General features: G+C 46.9%; 1 protein-coding gene across 1 annotated transcript; it reads right to left on the bottom strand.

The window, feature by feature from the left end:
* Positions 1-1,702: 1,702 nt before the first annotated feature.
* On the bottom strand, positions 1,703-6,732 carry SOX4 (SRY-box transcription factor 4). The gene has a single exon (XM_081087279.1). It carries the CDS (start codon positions 3,642-3,644, stop codon positions 2,241-2,243), a length of 1,404 nt encoding a protein of 467 aa, XP_080943405.1. The 5' UTR covers positions 3,645-6,732; the 3' UTR covers positions 1,703-2,240.
* Between the last annotated feature and the right edge of the window lie 9,237 nt (positions 6,733-15,969).

The raw sequence follows: 15,969 nt of genomic DNA, 5'->3' as shown, positions 1-15,969 counted from the left end.
ATATTTAGCGACAAGTAGAAAGGATTAAATAGTCAAATACAAGAATGAAAAACGCAGTACATAGTGTCGCGAACTCAAATCGGCATTTAGATAGATCCAGTGGTTTAAACGGCACGTTTTTGCTTATAAAAAAAGTGCAAAAAAGATGTGGTTTACAAATTAAAGCTACAGGATCCCTTTTTGCTGTAAATGCACCAGTTTTAAAGCCTTTGCACAGAACAGTATTCTGCTTAAAAAATGTGTTTTTCTTAAAAGCATACAGTGTTTGGCTAATTCTCCTCCCCTTTTCATAAGACTGGGGTGGAGGGGTGAATACTGGTGGCAGGTTAAGGGATACTGTCACTTTAAGAAGCCTGCAGATTGAAGTGTAAACATGGAGAAATTAGGGGCTGATTTTTTTAAAACTGTGAGATATTAACCAGCCGCCCTATTATAAAATCAGGAAATCCAAACAGCGATTTACACCGATTAACACCCCCTTTATATATTTTTTACAAAAATACACTGAGAAAATAATCAAACGTTTTCATCTCTCTTGTCTTTTTTTGTTTTTTAAAAGTGTCAAAAGTCTACATTTAAATATAAAAAATTAAAAGTTAAAACTCTAGCCCTTCAGTGAAGGAGACGTAAAATGGCGTGGGTAACAACAACTACAAAAAAGAAAAAAAGGAAAAAAAAAGAAAGAACGAAAGAAAAAAAATAGAAAAAGGAAGGAATAAGTAAAATAAGAAAGAAAAAAAAGGGACAAAAATAAGAAAAAAAATGTTTGGCCAGTATAAATACGTCCACATATAAAATGGCATCTGATTACATTTACAAGAAAAAGAAATACGAGGATGGAGCATCGGTGAGGGGAGAAAAAAAAACACGTCTTCTCATTTACACCTAGAAGGAATAAACACATACACACTGAGAAAAAATTTGGTCCTGAATTGTTTTTTTTAAAAGTCCAGCACAGATTTGAGTTGCGTTTGAATCCTTTAAACAGTTAAGAATGAAAAAAAGCTGGTGATAATTTTGTTGTAGGAATCAAACAGAGCGCCATCTATCTGCTTTTTATATTATCCTACACTATTTCAAAAACTGCTCAACAGTCTCATACAGAAATCTTTAAAAGATAGACAGGAGAACATGCTATAGTAACCCCACCAGTGAAATAATCCAACACCATCACGATTCCAATTAAGAGAAGAAAAAAACCTTTTTTCCCCCCCCCGAAACCACTCGCCCTCCACTGCCCGGGACCGCAGCCAACAGTCGCCTCTCCTCCCGCGGGCGCGGGAGGTCCCCTCGCTGGTTTCATCCACGTGGAAGGCGGGGGGCCCCGGAGCCGCCGCCGCCTTCTCCCCAACGTGCAAATCCGTCTCAGTTTGTTACGCGCCCCTTTCCAGTTCTTGTCCTGGCGCCCCCGCCCCTGCTTCTTCCAACCAGGTTCTCGGGTCATTTCCGAGCGCCGGTCACTCCCATCTCCTCCGGCTGCAGGAGCAAGGGGGGCAAAAAAAAAAAAAAAAAAAAAAAAAAAGAGGAAAAAGACGGGCATTGGCCAGCATGGAGTCTCAGTCCTGGCTCTGGAGCCAGCGCGCCCCCAAATATCTGCCATCGGTCAAACTCGCCTCCCCGCGCCTTGTCTTCTTCAGGAAAAGTGGGGGGTGGGGGGGGGGGCGCGGAGTGCTAAGGACAAAGTCCCCAGAGGCGCGCTGGATATTTTTATTCCCCCCTCCCCCCCACTCCTCTCTTGATCAAGAAACAAAACGACAAAAAATAAAATCACTAACGGGGCGAAGAGAGAGGGGCGAGATTCCTCCAGTCTCCAGACAATTCCCAACTCGGCTTCTCAGAGGCGCAGACGAGTCCGGAAGCCCGGGGGTGGGGGGGCGCGGGGGGGGGGGGATGGGATGGGGGTGTCTCTTCACGCAAAGGGGAGGACATTCAAAGGAGCTTTTTTTTTTTGCCATCACAACAACATCAACAACAACAATAAAAGGTGGCCCATCTCCCTCGGCTCCACCGCGTCCCCGGAGGGGTGGGGGATGGGAGCGTGGGTCCCCAATCGCCGTGCGCGCTCCTCTTCGGCGACCCCGAGGCGGGCAAACCGGCCGCGCTCATCACTTCTAATTCTTCTTCTTTTTTTTTTTTCTTTTTTTTCCTTTTTCTGGTTTCCCTCCACTTTTCTTCTTTCTACTCTCCCTGTCCACCTTTTCTCCCTCGGTCACCCCGGCCCACCTCTCCAGCGCGCGCCGTTAGTAGGTGAAGACCAGGTTGGAGATGCTGGACTCGAGCCAGTCCCCCGAGATCATCTCGCTGACCTCGGGCGTGCAGTAGTCCGGGAACTCGAAGTGCGATCCCGAGCCCGGCTCCAGGGTGAAGTCCAGGTCCCGGTCCAGCGCCGACGACGAGCTGAAACTGCCCAGGGACATGCTCTCAAAGTTTGAGCTGGGGTTCAGGTCGAGCAGGTCGTCCTCGAACTCGTCGTCGGAGGCCGAGGAGCCCGCGGAGGAGGCCGACGAGGAGTGGGACGAGGCCGACGAGGACGCGTGCGAGGGCGCGCTGGACGGCGCGGGCGAGGCGGCGCGCAGGCTGGCGTAGCCGCGGTGATCGGCGGGCGAGCGGCCGGCGGCGGGCGACGAGGCGGCGCTGCTGCGGCCGCTGAGGCTCGGGCCGTCGGGCGGGCAGCCCGGGCCCCCCTCCTCGTACAGGCCCAGGGGGTCGCTGGGATCGGCGGCCGCGCCCACGCCCGCGGGCGACGCCGCCGCCGCGCTCAGACCGCCGAACAGGTAGACCCGCTTCACCTTCTTCTCGGCCGGGGGCTTGCCCGCGGCGGCGAGCGAGGCGGGGGCCGAGGCCGCCGCAGAGGCCGCGGCGCCGGGAGTCCGCGCCTTGTACAGCGAGTGGTGGTCGGCGGCCGCGGCGCCCAGGGGCAGCAGGGCGGCAGCCCCCGCCTGCTCCGCGGCGAAGGAGGAGGCGGCCGCCGCTTTCCCGCCGCCGCCGCCGCCCGTCAGGATGAGCTTGGCGTGCGGCTTGCTGCCCCCGCCGCCCGCCACCTTGGAGCCACAGCTCTTTTTCTGCGCGGGTTTGGAGTTGGCGCCGCCGCCGCTCGCGCCGCCGCCTCCGCCCCCCGCGCTGCCGCTGCTCCCGCCGCCGCCCCCGTGGCCGCCCCCGCCGCTGCCACCGACCTTATCGCCCTTCTCCCCCGGCTTGGAGGCGGCGGCGGCCGAGGAGCTGGCGTTGGCGTTGCCGGACTTCACCTTCTTCCTGGGCCGGTACTTGTAGTCGGGGTAGTCAGCCATGTGCTTGAGGCGCAGCCGCTCCGCCTCCCGAATGAAAGGAATCTTGTCGGTGTCTTTGAGCAGCTTCCAGCGTTTGCCCAGCCGCTTGGAGATCTCGGCGTTGTGCATGTCGGGCGACTGTTCCATGATCTTGCGCCTCTCGATCTGCGACCACACCATGAAGGCGTTCATGGGCCGCTTGATGTGCCCGCTGGGCGTCTTGCACCAGCTCGGGTCGTCGGCCTTGCCGCCCGTGGAAGCGGTGGAGCCGGGCGTGGGGGACGAGGCGATGCCCAGCTCGAGGCCGGCGCCCGAGTCCGAGCTCTCGCCGGCCAGCAGCGCTTCCGTGTTCTCGGCGTTGTTCGTCTGCTGCACCATGGCCCCGGCTCGGCGAGCGCCCACGCGCGCTCACAGCCTCGCGGCGGCGGCAGCACGATCGCCGGGCCCTCCCGGCCGAGCGCACGCCGAGCGGGAGGACGCTCGCGGCGGCCGAGCGGGCCCCTCCACTCCCGGTCGGGGCGGAAGGTGGGCGAGAGGAAAGTCTCCCAAAGCGGAGGGGAAGGAGTCCTGCGCCTCTTGCAGAGGAGTTATAGTTCCCAGGCTGCTGAGTCTCTCCCTCCCTCTTTCTCTCTCTCACCGCGCCGCAGTTTGCTCTGTCTCTTGGCTCCGAGTCTGGAGACCGTGCTAAAGTGGAGAGGAGTTTCTTGAAGGCTGGTTGCTGAAGCTTCCAAGGCAAGTTTCTCGCCGCCTCCCAGGCAAGTCTTTTTTTTTTTTTTTCTCTCTTCCCCTGAAGCAGTTGATTCCAGTTCACTAGCGCTCTCGGGAGCTCAGGAAAGCGACATCGTCTGTATCACTTAGTGCCTTTCTTACAATGCAAAGCAAAAGAGACTGGCTCCAGGACTCTGTGGGCGGAATCGGCACTAAGGAGTTTGTGTAATTATTTTGTTGCAAGGTAGGAAGCCAAAAAGCCTTCATGCAACAGACTGGCATGAATAAATGTATGTTTTCCCCTCCCTTCTGCAAGAAGGGAGCTGGTAATGGTAGAGTTCCTCCAGTGCAGACTCTTAAAGAGCGTGCAAGAACTAGAGACCCTGGAGCGAATCCGGCCTCTTCCCCTCACACACTGTTTCTCTTGCTGCAGCTTAGAGCAGACCCCAATTCCGCCTCGCGCCTCTTTATCCTTTCACAGTCTTGGCCCGGGCCAATCAGCTGCTGTAACCAACGCTTCCTCGTGCCAAGCCCCTCCCCCGGGCTTCCCATTGGCTTGGAACCCGATGCAATAATAATCTCCGCGTGCAATGAGAAGCTCCAAATCTGACCTCATTCCAATTTACAGAGCAAACTTTTTAAAAGGGCTAGAGAAGTACAGCTGAGATTTCTGCTGCCTCTTTTTTCCTTTTGCTGTGTGTGTGTGTGTGTGTGTGTGTGTGCGCGCGCGCGCGCGCATGTGTGCGGGCGTGTGTGTGTGTGTGTGTGTGCGTGTGTGTGAAGAGGATGTTAATGCATGAAATTATTAAAGGGAGAGAGGAAATGTATTCTAACCATTATGTTAGATAACAAGGGGCTTGGAGTGGGGTGGGGGTAAGGGTGAAATACTGTAAATGGAAGCTTTCTGCTTAAAAGCCAAGTGATTATTTTTATTAGTTCTTTTCACGATTGGAATAAAGAATCAGTCTCTAGTGCAAAATCTGTTCCTAGGCTCCTTCATAAAGCCAGCGATGTAAAAGGGGGAGGGAAAGCTACAACAGTAAATCAATGGATATTGAAAACCATTAAGAAAGTGGTACCTAGACACCTGTCATCACAATTATTTTAACTCTAGGTACAGCACAGATGTTGATGTATTGTGTAAGTCCCTTCAGAGTAATTTTTGTGCTGTTTGTGGATGGCAAAAAAAGAGGAATTTCTGCAGTAATTACTTGCTCTCTTAACCAGACGGGTTATTTAATGATTTAAACACCTATAAATCCTAGATAGCCCAAACAGAGGAGCTTTCCTTTGGAACACACTAGGCAGTGTGCTATAATTAGTTCAATGGGAGACATTCCATAGGTTTATAGGATGATAATGGCGAGTAAAGGATGGGAATCTATTGTATTTTCTAAATACTTGTTTTCCTCATTTTCAAAATTAAACAATACATCACTCTCTGCCCTCTCCCCCAAACCCTCCTGCATATATTTTTCCTGTATATTCCTCCTATATATTTGTTACTTGAATCAAATGGGACTGAAAGGCCAGGGCAAAGAGAAACTCTAGAAGAAGGTGGTAACTGGCAGCGGAAGAGAACAGAGCCTCTGGATTTGTATCAGACCTGGCTGTTGGTCTTTCTTACTGATTTTGTAACCCTGGGGATGTGTCCAAGTCTGTTTTCTGATACTGGAACACTAGGAGCTACGTTATATAGGGTTGGTGTGAGGGTTCAATGAGTTTGATGTATAGTAAGCCCTCAGTGAATGCTATTAGCCTTCCCTTGATAATTCAAATGCTTGAGATACTCCTCCACATAGAAGCAGCCTATTGTTCAAGAGACTAAAAGATGGCCACTGATGTGAAAAAATAATCACAGATCATGGATGTGAACCATCCAAGGACAATAGTGGCAATCCTATGGTCTCAATGATTTTAAAAGAAAGGGACTTTGTGAAAGCACTGTGGCAAAGAAAAGGTGCTAACTTAGTCAGAACACATGTTAATGTGGCCACAAAAATTACCTTTGTTCCAAAGTGTGAAAATTAGAATTCTAGTAAAAATTGGTCCTCCCTAACACCATAATAGTAAACTGTTTTTCTGCAGGCCAATGATGGGTGGTTTGGGGAAGGCCAACTCAACATAATTAAGTCAGCTATCGATTCAGACCAAACTAGTGCTAGGCAGCAAATTTCTATTTATCTTGTCAAATTTTTAAAGTATGTAGGCTGGCGAGAGGCCCAGATTGTCAGATTTAGAATTTTACTGGAAAGAACACCCTTTGGAGACATGTGAGTGGATCGCTAAGGATCAACCACAAGTAAGAATATTTTTGTGGGTAAAAGCAAACAATTTTTGACTATTAGTTACCCATGTTATGTGCTTTTTCTTTTAAAAGGAGAAACAGATCTTAAAAAAAATAAATACCCATAGACACTCTTTTTGCATATAACAAAGTTGGTGTGTTATCATGCACTTAAATTTCTTTGGTATACACACCAGAATACACCCTTAAATATTATCAATCTGACATTAAAGTTGCTCTAAGAACACTGCTTTTTTGTAAAATCTATACTGTTACTAAAATAAAAAAGAATAAATACTTTATTTTGGAGTTTGTACCAACAAATAATTTGAGAGTAGCTCTTTTGTGAAAATTCAGTCAAGGTGAGTATCAATATAATGGTTTATATTTCTAAAACCATTTATGCTCCTACCACTGAATATGAAAAGTAGAAATTAATCAAAGCAGTCATAGTAATTTTGTTTATGTTTAAAGCACAAAATTTTTTTAAAAGTATGTACCCCCCCCCCCCCCGAAAAGAAAAAAGCTCCTGGCCTATTTCTGTTGTTCAATGTATTGCAACAAATCCAACAAATGTTTAAAAACACCACTGTTACATGCCACCAAGGAAGAAAAACTGCCAATGAAACTGTGACATTCCCCAGTCTAGGACATAGACCTATTTCAGAGATGTTGAGTATGAAAATGTTCTTAGAATGGAACTTTTGTTAGTATTTTATTTAATATTTTAATTAGTATTAGTCATTTCCAATGACTTTGTAAGATTATTATAGTATATATGAATGCTTAGACTTCTGAAGTAGGTTTGTTCTTATGTCAGTAATCTTCTTAAAATGTGAGAAAACATGTGATAAACAGCCTTTTATTAAAGTCAGCCTTTCTGGCCAACTGAGTATGTGCACACTGCAGTGTGTTAGGCCTCTGACAAATAAATAATGAGAAAAGATTGCTGTGTTCTCATTACTTAATTACACGTGCTTTATAACCAGTTCTCCATTACTGACATTTCCCCCCAAATACAGATATTTGGTGGCCCCTACTGAATCAGCACTCGGTGTTCCCTCTGCTGGCTTTGCAGCACATGAAGTAATTCTTGATAATGCTGCTCTTTAAGTCATATTAACAGTAAACCAAGATAATTTTGCAAAATAATTTTTTTTCTGTTTTAGGATAATAGACTATCTTTGTTAGCAATGATGTTAGACATTTAAAATTTTGAATTAAGGGAGATATTTTATCTTATTTATTTTCCATTAAGTAATGGAATTCTATTTGAGATGTAGTGTGATATCTGCTAATTCATTTCTTCTGCTCTCACACACCTGCACAACATAAAATCTCACAACATCCATAAAATAGTATGGGGTATCGATGGAAATAAGATTCTATCCCATTCTATCTCACTGCTTAATATATTCCTATAGTATAGAGGGGGTGGGGTGGGACCTGAAGGGAAATTAGTTTAACAATTCTGGATGTGCACTGGTTTTCACGATTTGCCTTGCCTTGGTTATGGAAACTATGATTCTAAGAGCTGAGCTAACCTGACATGTATTCAGGTAAAATATAAATAAAGGGGTTAAACAATAAATAGGGGGGGGGGGGACCCTGTCTTTGTTACTTTAGCAGACAGGGAAGAAACCCTGGGAAATTTGATGTCATTGACCTTTGTCAACTGAAAGGCCCCCAGGCTTTTCAGTTTTCTGGAACTGAAAAGCATAACTTACACTTGTGGACAAACATAACTTACACTTCATCCTTTTGGGTTGGTGAAGTTGTACTGGACTTCCTTTTGGTGGGTTGCATCGAAAATGAGTAGTCAAAATAAGATGGAAGTATTTATTACTTGCAAAATATCAAAATAAGATTCTGGAGTAAAATAAAACTCATGATATATTTTACTCTTAGAATAAACTAAGAGATAAGAACCCTGCATTTCTACTAATTTTTACCATTTTCTCTCCCCTCCTAACCAGCCACTAGCATCTGATGGGCTTACATCGCACTTCATACCAATGCCAACTCATTTTCCTTTCCTCTCAATTTTCTAATGAGAACAAGGAGAAAACGAGTGTTTGTGTGGGTCACGTAGATTGGAAGCATGAATAGGAGCCTTTGCTCCATTTCACCAGGCCCAGGCCAGGCACACCCACGGGGAGCCAGGGTTTGCTCTGCCTCCAGCCGGCTCCCAACTTGGGGAGGAGCCGCCGCCAGGTGGCATCGCTGAGCCTCCCTGCGCCCTGGAGGAGACCTGGGAAAACGTGGGGGATCCACAGACTTCTTTCTTTTCCCCCTTCCTCCGCTCCCGAACTCTTATCATCCTCCACTACTCTATCTCCTTTAGCGGTTTAAACAATCAGCGGTTAATAGGGTGTGACGGTGAATTTTAATGATTTTTTTATTTTTTTTCATAAATCAAAGTTTAGAGCAACCGATCGCCGCCTCCTGCTCACTTGTCAGGAGCTCCCCGATTTGGGGGAAGCCTGGTCGGCTACCGTGTGGATCTAGCGACGGAACCCGGGAGATGATCAGTTTACCGCGTGCGTATCTGGCTGAAGCGGGAGCGAGCCAGAACGCGGTTTCTCCGCCAGCAGCCTTCCGCTTCCGAGAGCCGAGTAGAGAAGCGGCGCGCCTGCCTCGGGCACTGGCGAAGGCCACTCCTCCTGCCAACATGGTTCCCTGGCCGGACGCCGGCCTCCCCGGCGCGCAGTGGCGCGGGCCCGCTCCGCCCGCCCCGAGCTCCGAGCGGCTCCGGCAGGAGGAGCGGCGCTCCGCCTGGTCCCGCCTCGGCGGCCGCACCTCGCCTTTCCATTCCAGGTACCGGGACGGAAAAAAAAATTGGAATCGACCCAGGCTGTCCTTTTTGGAGGAGAGCCTTTCCTACTGTGAACGTGTTTCAGTCTATTCTGTCAGCAGCACTTGAACACCCGCCTTGCGCTTAGGCTTTACGACCGTGGGAGAAGCTGAAGACACCCCCGCGTCGTCACGAGCCCTTAGCCCCCCTTTGAGCTGCAACCGGCCGCGGCTGCCTGGGGGTCGTTCCCAGGGCGCCCGGCTCCGCCATCCCCCACCTCCCTCCCAAAGCCAGCGCAGCCCTGGGTTGGGGTGCCCAGTTCCGTCAGTGACCGGAACTGCCAGCCTCTCGGCCCCCTCCCCCTGGGCGCCCACAGTCTGCGTTCTGGTCGCCTCAATGCCCTCGGAGCGCGGTGCGTCCGGGCCCCCACGTTCCGGCCACCACGTTCCGGCCACCAGGCTGCATTCGGATCCCAGCTGGGCACCCTCCGCGGGCGTGTGTGGCTGCCTGGCTTTTCAGGAGGACAGAGTGGTGGTGGTGGGTGGTGGTGGTGGTGGTGGGGGTTTGAAGGCAGGAAAAAGTCACGGGGGGAGGAGATTGACAATTTGTTGCACCCAAATCCTCAAGCGCCCCTTCCCCGGGACTTCATAAGGGTAAGCGGGCTGAGCGCCCTCCCTTGCCCCATGCTCCCATGAGGAAGGCAGGGTGGGGTGGGGAGTCCGAAAGGGGCGCGGAGGCGCCCCAAGGTACCAGGGGCTCTGGGGTGTGCACCCGACGCTCCAGTGATTGGACTCTGGTTTCAGGTCTGAGAGGAGGGAGCTTATGGCAGGTAAATAGAGGCTGCGCCCCAGGCGTGGTTCCTTAGAAGCAAAGATTTATGGAGGGGTTCGACTCGCAGTGCACCCCTCCCCCACCCCCCGTACCCCCCGCCAACATTCCTGAGTCTCTTTCTGCCTGCCCCACCCCGGGGCGTCCCGAGACCGTCCCAGTGACCCCAGCACGCAGTGTGGATGCGAGCGCACCCCCACAGGATCCCCTCCGCCACCTCCACAGCCGAGTAGAAGCGGTTCCAGTTGGAGCCCAGTGGGGGAGCGCGGCTGATGTCACTTTTGGAAAAGCCCTTGAACAAGAGCAAACCTAAGCCCACGTTCACATACTGGTTGACCTACAATCGGAGGGTGTGCGAGGGCGGGCTGGGGCGGCGCGTCTGCGGGGAGGAAAACCCGCTGGAGAGTGGGCAGAGGAAGCAAAGCAAAATGTCAGATAAGAGAAGAGAGGCGAGGGAGGAAGAAAGGCGCTTGATGGCAGAGAGGGAGGTGGGAAGGCGCGGAGCATGCACCGGCTGCCAGGTGACTCGGAGGCAGAGGAGAAAAGAGGCGAGAAGAGGCGGGCGCGTGGCGGGCACCCGATCTCCAGGCGCCCAGCCCACCCCTCCCGGGATCCCGATGCGGCCAGACACCACGTGTGGCAGAGACGACGCGGAGCTGGGGGTTGTGGGGGGGAGCGGGGAGGGGTGGGGTGGGAGGGGGGCACGGGGACCAAAGAACTCAGCGCCCCAGACCGCGCCTGGCGTGCTGCTGCACACCTGGCATCCAGGACTCGCCATCTGCTAGGAGCTCACCGCCGCTCCGGCCAGGGGTGTGGGCTCGGAGAGCGATAAGGACACTCCAGCGGAGTGGATGGCTTCTGTCAACGGCCGCAATGAACTCTATGAAGGTTTAAGGTGCTCCTACTGTGTGCTGAGCGCAGCCTCCAGCTGCTGGGCTCAGGAATGGCCCCCGTACCGCACTGACTCTGATAGACTGCACACTCAAACTAGGAAATAATCCTGTGTATATTGTTGTATAATAAATCAATAATAGGAACAATCTTCGCAAATTCGCCGAGGGTGGTTGAAGCAATCTGGGTTCTGGAGAGGCTGGGTCTGGCTGAGAAAGCTACAGACGCACGTTGGGTGATTTTCCACGGCTTCCTGGCGCATGAATGACCACCCCCAATTCCTGTTCCACACTCTCACAACACAGAGATCAAAATGAACAATAACAATTTAAAATGTAGTTTAGTGATACTTCATTTGGGCTGGAACGGTTTGCAAATAACTGAAGGCTGTCCTTAAACACTCAAATCATTAATTTCACAAATGTCAGACCTGGAACACTGCCTTATTGAAACAAGTGTTTTGTAATGTAACTTGTTGTTAATCCTTACTGGAGGATATTTTTTCCCATTGATTTTTAGAGAGAGAGTGGAAGGGATGGAGCAGGGAGAGAGAGAGAGAGAGAGGGAGAGAGAGAGAGAGAGAGAGAGAGAGAGAGAGAGAGAGAGAGAGAGAAGAGAGAGAAACATTGATGTGACACATGGATTGGTTGCCTCCTGGGTGGAATCTGCAACCAAGGTATGTGCCCTTGAACAGGAATGGAACTCACGGGCTGATGCTATAACCACTGACCAACAAATCAGGGCTGTAATGTACCTTTATATTATTCTGAGAGAAAATTCATGAATATAACTTACTACGCATTGTTATGAGAACCACGCACCATTGTTTTAAATCATAATGCTCAAACTATAATATAAAGGGGAAATACAAGTTACAAAATTAATAATAAAGTAATATACATTTCAAATGTGCATGCTCAGGCTATATTTCATGGAAACACCCAAAATATTGTCTAAAATGTTTAAAGTTCTCCCTAGGGAGTACTACTGCCCAGATGTGAATTATGCATCATGAGTTCCAGGCAAGTACTAAGTAGAAGGAATGCTATTGATATTCTGAATTCTTAAATTCGAAGTAGATGTGGGTGTTCTTGCCTTGATGTGGACCCTCTCCCATTGACTGGATTTGGTCAGGTGACTTGGTCGGCTAATAGCACATTGGCAAGCATGGCCAGGCAGAGGCTTGATAAGTCCCACATATGCAGGTTTGTGCACCTGAAACCTTAAGAACATGGGGTTGGAAAAAAGCCAGTCTAACTTAGTGGAAGATGAAAGGCTTTACGGGGAGAGCCAAGATGCCTTGCCAACACGAGGGTCCCAGGCATGTGACATGCTATCTTGGACTTCAGTAGGAGCATCAGTTGGGGACAGCTACCTGATTGATCCCAGATGAGTCCAGCAAAAGAATCACTCAGATTGACAACCAACAGAATTATGAGAATAATGCACCATTGTTTTAAATCACTATATTTTGGGGGATTTGTTGAATAGTAATAGCGGATGGAGAAGTATTAATTACAATGCCATGTGATAGATGCCAAAATAAAAATCTACCCAAGAAGGTTATCTTTGCTTACTGACTCCAAATCTTCATTATGAGTTCAATCAAAAACATTCATCTATGCCTCCGGTGAATATAAGAGTGAATTAGACTTCAGTAACCCCAGACATCCTATCTACTCTAGTTGCAAGTTGTGCTTCTTTCCATTTCCCAGATGTTCCTGAAATTCTTTCTCCCCTCAGGAGGCCTGCAGCTCACCAGCATTGTGGTGTTTCCTCTCTGTGTCTCCTTCTGCTGTCTGTGGCCTTTCTTGGCCAGCTCTTTTCTCTCTACTTTTTTATTTTTATTTTTCCTTCTTCCTGGTCTCATTTCTCTCCATTTCTTTCTGCTATTGCTTCAACACTTAGTTACTTATGGTCAGTAAACATATCGACCATATTAAGACTTCAATAATTTGCTTTGTTAGTGTATCTTTTTTTTTTTTTTTTTTTTTGCCATTGCTTCTGCTTGTAAATTTCTTTCAGTTAAGTGTTGGGGGTGGGATAATTATCAACTCTCTAGACTCTTGAAAAGTGTGGTGTTCACATACAGGTTGTAATTCTAATGTCCTGGGATGGTGTATTAGTCAAGGTTCTCCAGAGAAACAGAACCAGCAGGAAATAGGTAGATAGATCTCAATTATGGAGAGAAGTCCCAAGATTTGCAATCAGCAAACTGGAGAGCCAATTGTGTGGTTTCAGTCTAAACTCCAGGAGGTTTGAGGCCAGGAAAAGCCGATGCTTCAGTTGGGAGTTCTAAGGCAAGGGGGAAAAAATGATATCCCAGCAGGCAGGCAGGCAGGGGTAATTCTTCTGGTTTGGGGGAGAGTCAGCCTTTTTGTCCTATTCAGGTCTTCAACTGATTGGATGAGGCCCAGCCACATTAGGGAGGGCAATCTGCTTTCTCAGTTTATTGATTTAAATGTCAATCTCATGAAAAACACCTTCATAGAAACACTCAGAATACTATTTAAAAAATTATCTGAGCAACTGTGGCCCAGTCAAATTGACATGTAAAATTATAACACATATTTTTCAAATTAAAATGCAGACTATCCAAGAAGATACTGTATTGAGCTACTATTGGGCAATAATAGCTTACAGTACAGGTCTTTATAGTAGCTTTTCTAGTAGGTTCAAGTAGGTTTTAGCATGAGTGTGAGGGGCTGGGGAGAGGGAAAGAGCAGATCACTTTGAGAAAGGGAGGTCTGAACATAGTGGTCTCAGCCGAAGAGTATAGTGTGATAGATGAGAAAAGGAAAAACTAACGGCTAAAATGTGTTGCTCTCTTTAAACATATAGCTTTAATTCTTGAGACTGGAAAGTCCCTATTCTTAATATGCTGGATGGTATCAGTAAAATCACTTCAAGTTTAAGGTATGATATAGCTTAGCTCAGAATTGATATAGCTATCCTTTTCACGTACACACTTTAAGAATGAAATGAAAAAGAAAAAAAAAGATCCCTAAAACTCCATACTGTGTAATTAAAGGATATGCTCACTAACCTTCCTTTAGAAGTAATTTCATTATGCCTATAGAATCTAGTAGTCTATACAACAGTTTCTAAATTTGAGTCCAGCAACTCTCCAAACTAGGCTGAATGGTTCCATTTCTAAACATGTGACCTTCACGGTTGCATGAGAAGGGAAGTGTAGAGAAATCTTACTCATTCTTAAAGGTCTCTTCCTGAAAGTGACACACATTATTTGTGCTCACAGCCCAGTGGACATAACTAGGCACATGGCTCTATGTGAAGGCTTGGAAATATGGCTCTACTCTGTGCCCAGGAAACAAGGAAAATGGGTATGGGTGAATCGTAGAAATCTGTTCATATTACTTATGGAATTGATATACCTCATCTACATGTGCTATAAAGTGAATTCATTTTAAGAGAATCCTATTTTCCTTTCAGCTGCATGTAGAAATCAGTGATGTTCTACCAGGAAAAATTTTTACCTTGACTAATACTGTCGGACAGGGGTCCTCAAACTTTTTAAACAGGGGGCCAGTTCACTGTCCCTCAGACCGTTGGAGGGCTGGACTATAGTTAAAAAAAAAAAAAAACTATGAACAAATTCCTATGCACACTGCACATATCTTATTTTGAAGTAAAAAAACAAAACGGGAACAAATACAACATTTGTATTTGCATGTGGCCCGCGGGCTGTAGTTTGAGGACCCCTGCTGTAGGATATTGTTCTTTTATAAAATGACATTAGGGCTTAAAATAATCATTAGAGACATGAACACTTCTGCTTTTGATGGTGATGTGGTAGCAGCAGAAAGTATCACAAACAGAAAAAAGAAAGATTCAAATGTCATATTTTACAAGATATTGCATTTAAAAGATAGTTCTTCTAGCATATAAGACTAGAAGAAATAAATTTAGAGAGAGAAACTAAAACTGCTAGCCATCTTCTCACCTGGCAGCATTTGCTGAGTCTGGACACAGGTTGTCATAGGAAAATAAAAATAAAAAATAAAATATTTTATATCCATGTTGGTCAGCATGGATAGATTGGAATCCACAGGATCATCAAAGAACTATTTTCCCCAACAGGATATTTGCTTAGTGCTACAAAGACACAGAAATCAGTTGTAGACCAACTCATGCTAGAGCAGTGGTTCTCAACCTTCCTAATGCCGCTACCCTTTAATACAGTTCCTCATGTTGTGGTGACCCCAACCATAAAATTATTTTCATTGCTACTTCATAACTGTAATTTTGCTACTGTTATGAATCGTAATGTAAATATCTGTTATGCAGGATGTATTTTCATTGTTACAAATTGAACATAATTAAAGCATAGTCACAAAAACAATATGTAATTATATATGTGTTTTCCGATGGTCTTAGGCGACCCTTGTGAAAGGGTCATTCGATCCCCAAAGGGGTTGCGACTGACAGGTTGAGAACTGCTGTGCTAGAGAAAAGGATATGCACACAACAAGAAACAACAACTGTGTGTGTGTGTGTGTGTGTGTGTATATATCTATATATCTATATGTGTGTGTGTGTGTGTGTGTGTCTTACCAATGGCATATGTTCTGAGAAATGCAATTCTGTCATTATGCAAATGTCATAGAGTGCAATTACAAAAGGCTAGATAGTAGAGCCTACTACACACACCTAGGAGTGTGTAGTAGCATATATATATACTAGAGGCCTGATGCACGAAATTTGGCCCTCATGTTGTCCAGAACGTCATTTGGCTGTCTGGTCTAATTAGCATATTATGCTTTTATTATTATAGAGAGCTTGTTGCTCTATGCTACAAAAATTACTATGCTGAATACAGTAGACAACTGTAACACAATGGTATTTGAATACCTAAGCATATCTAAACATAGAAAAACTACAGCAAAAATATGTAGACAGTACTTTTCATACAATTGGCAGTACAGTAGATGTGTTTACACCAGCATCACTGTAAACACGAGTAATGGGTTGCGTTGGGACTTTATAATGGCACTAGGTGATAGGAAATTTTCAGCTCCATTTTAATCATATGGGAGTTTTTTTCAAATTGAAAAGAACTGAATTAAGAGGAATACCTTGTTTGTGGATTGGTAAAGATTTTGATTTTTCAAAAATTGATTTATAGTTTAAATGTAATTCCAAACAAACTTTTAGTTTTTTGTTTATTTTGTAGA

Source organism: Myotis nattereri, assembly GCF_964212035.1.
Source record: "Myotis nattereri genome assembly, chromosome: 3".
In the NCBI taxonomy this organism is placed as follows: domain Eukaryota; kingdom Metazoa; phylum Chordata; class Mammalia; order Chiroptera; family Vespertilionidae; genus Myotis; species Myotis nattereri.
Note: the sequence above shows the minus strand (reverse complement) of the source record. Positions and strands in the feature narration are given on the sequence as shown.

What these genes read in the sequence shown, in the direction of transcription:
- SOX4 (XM_081087279.1), bottom strand. Translation starts at nt 3,644, where the DNA reads ATGGTGCAGCAGACGAACAACGCCGAGAACACGGAAGCGCTGCTGGCC.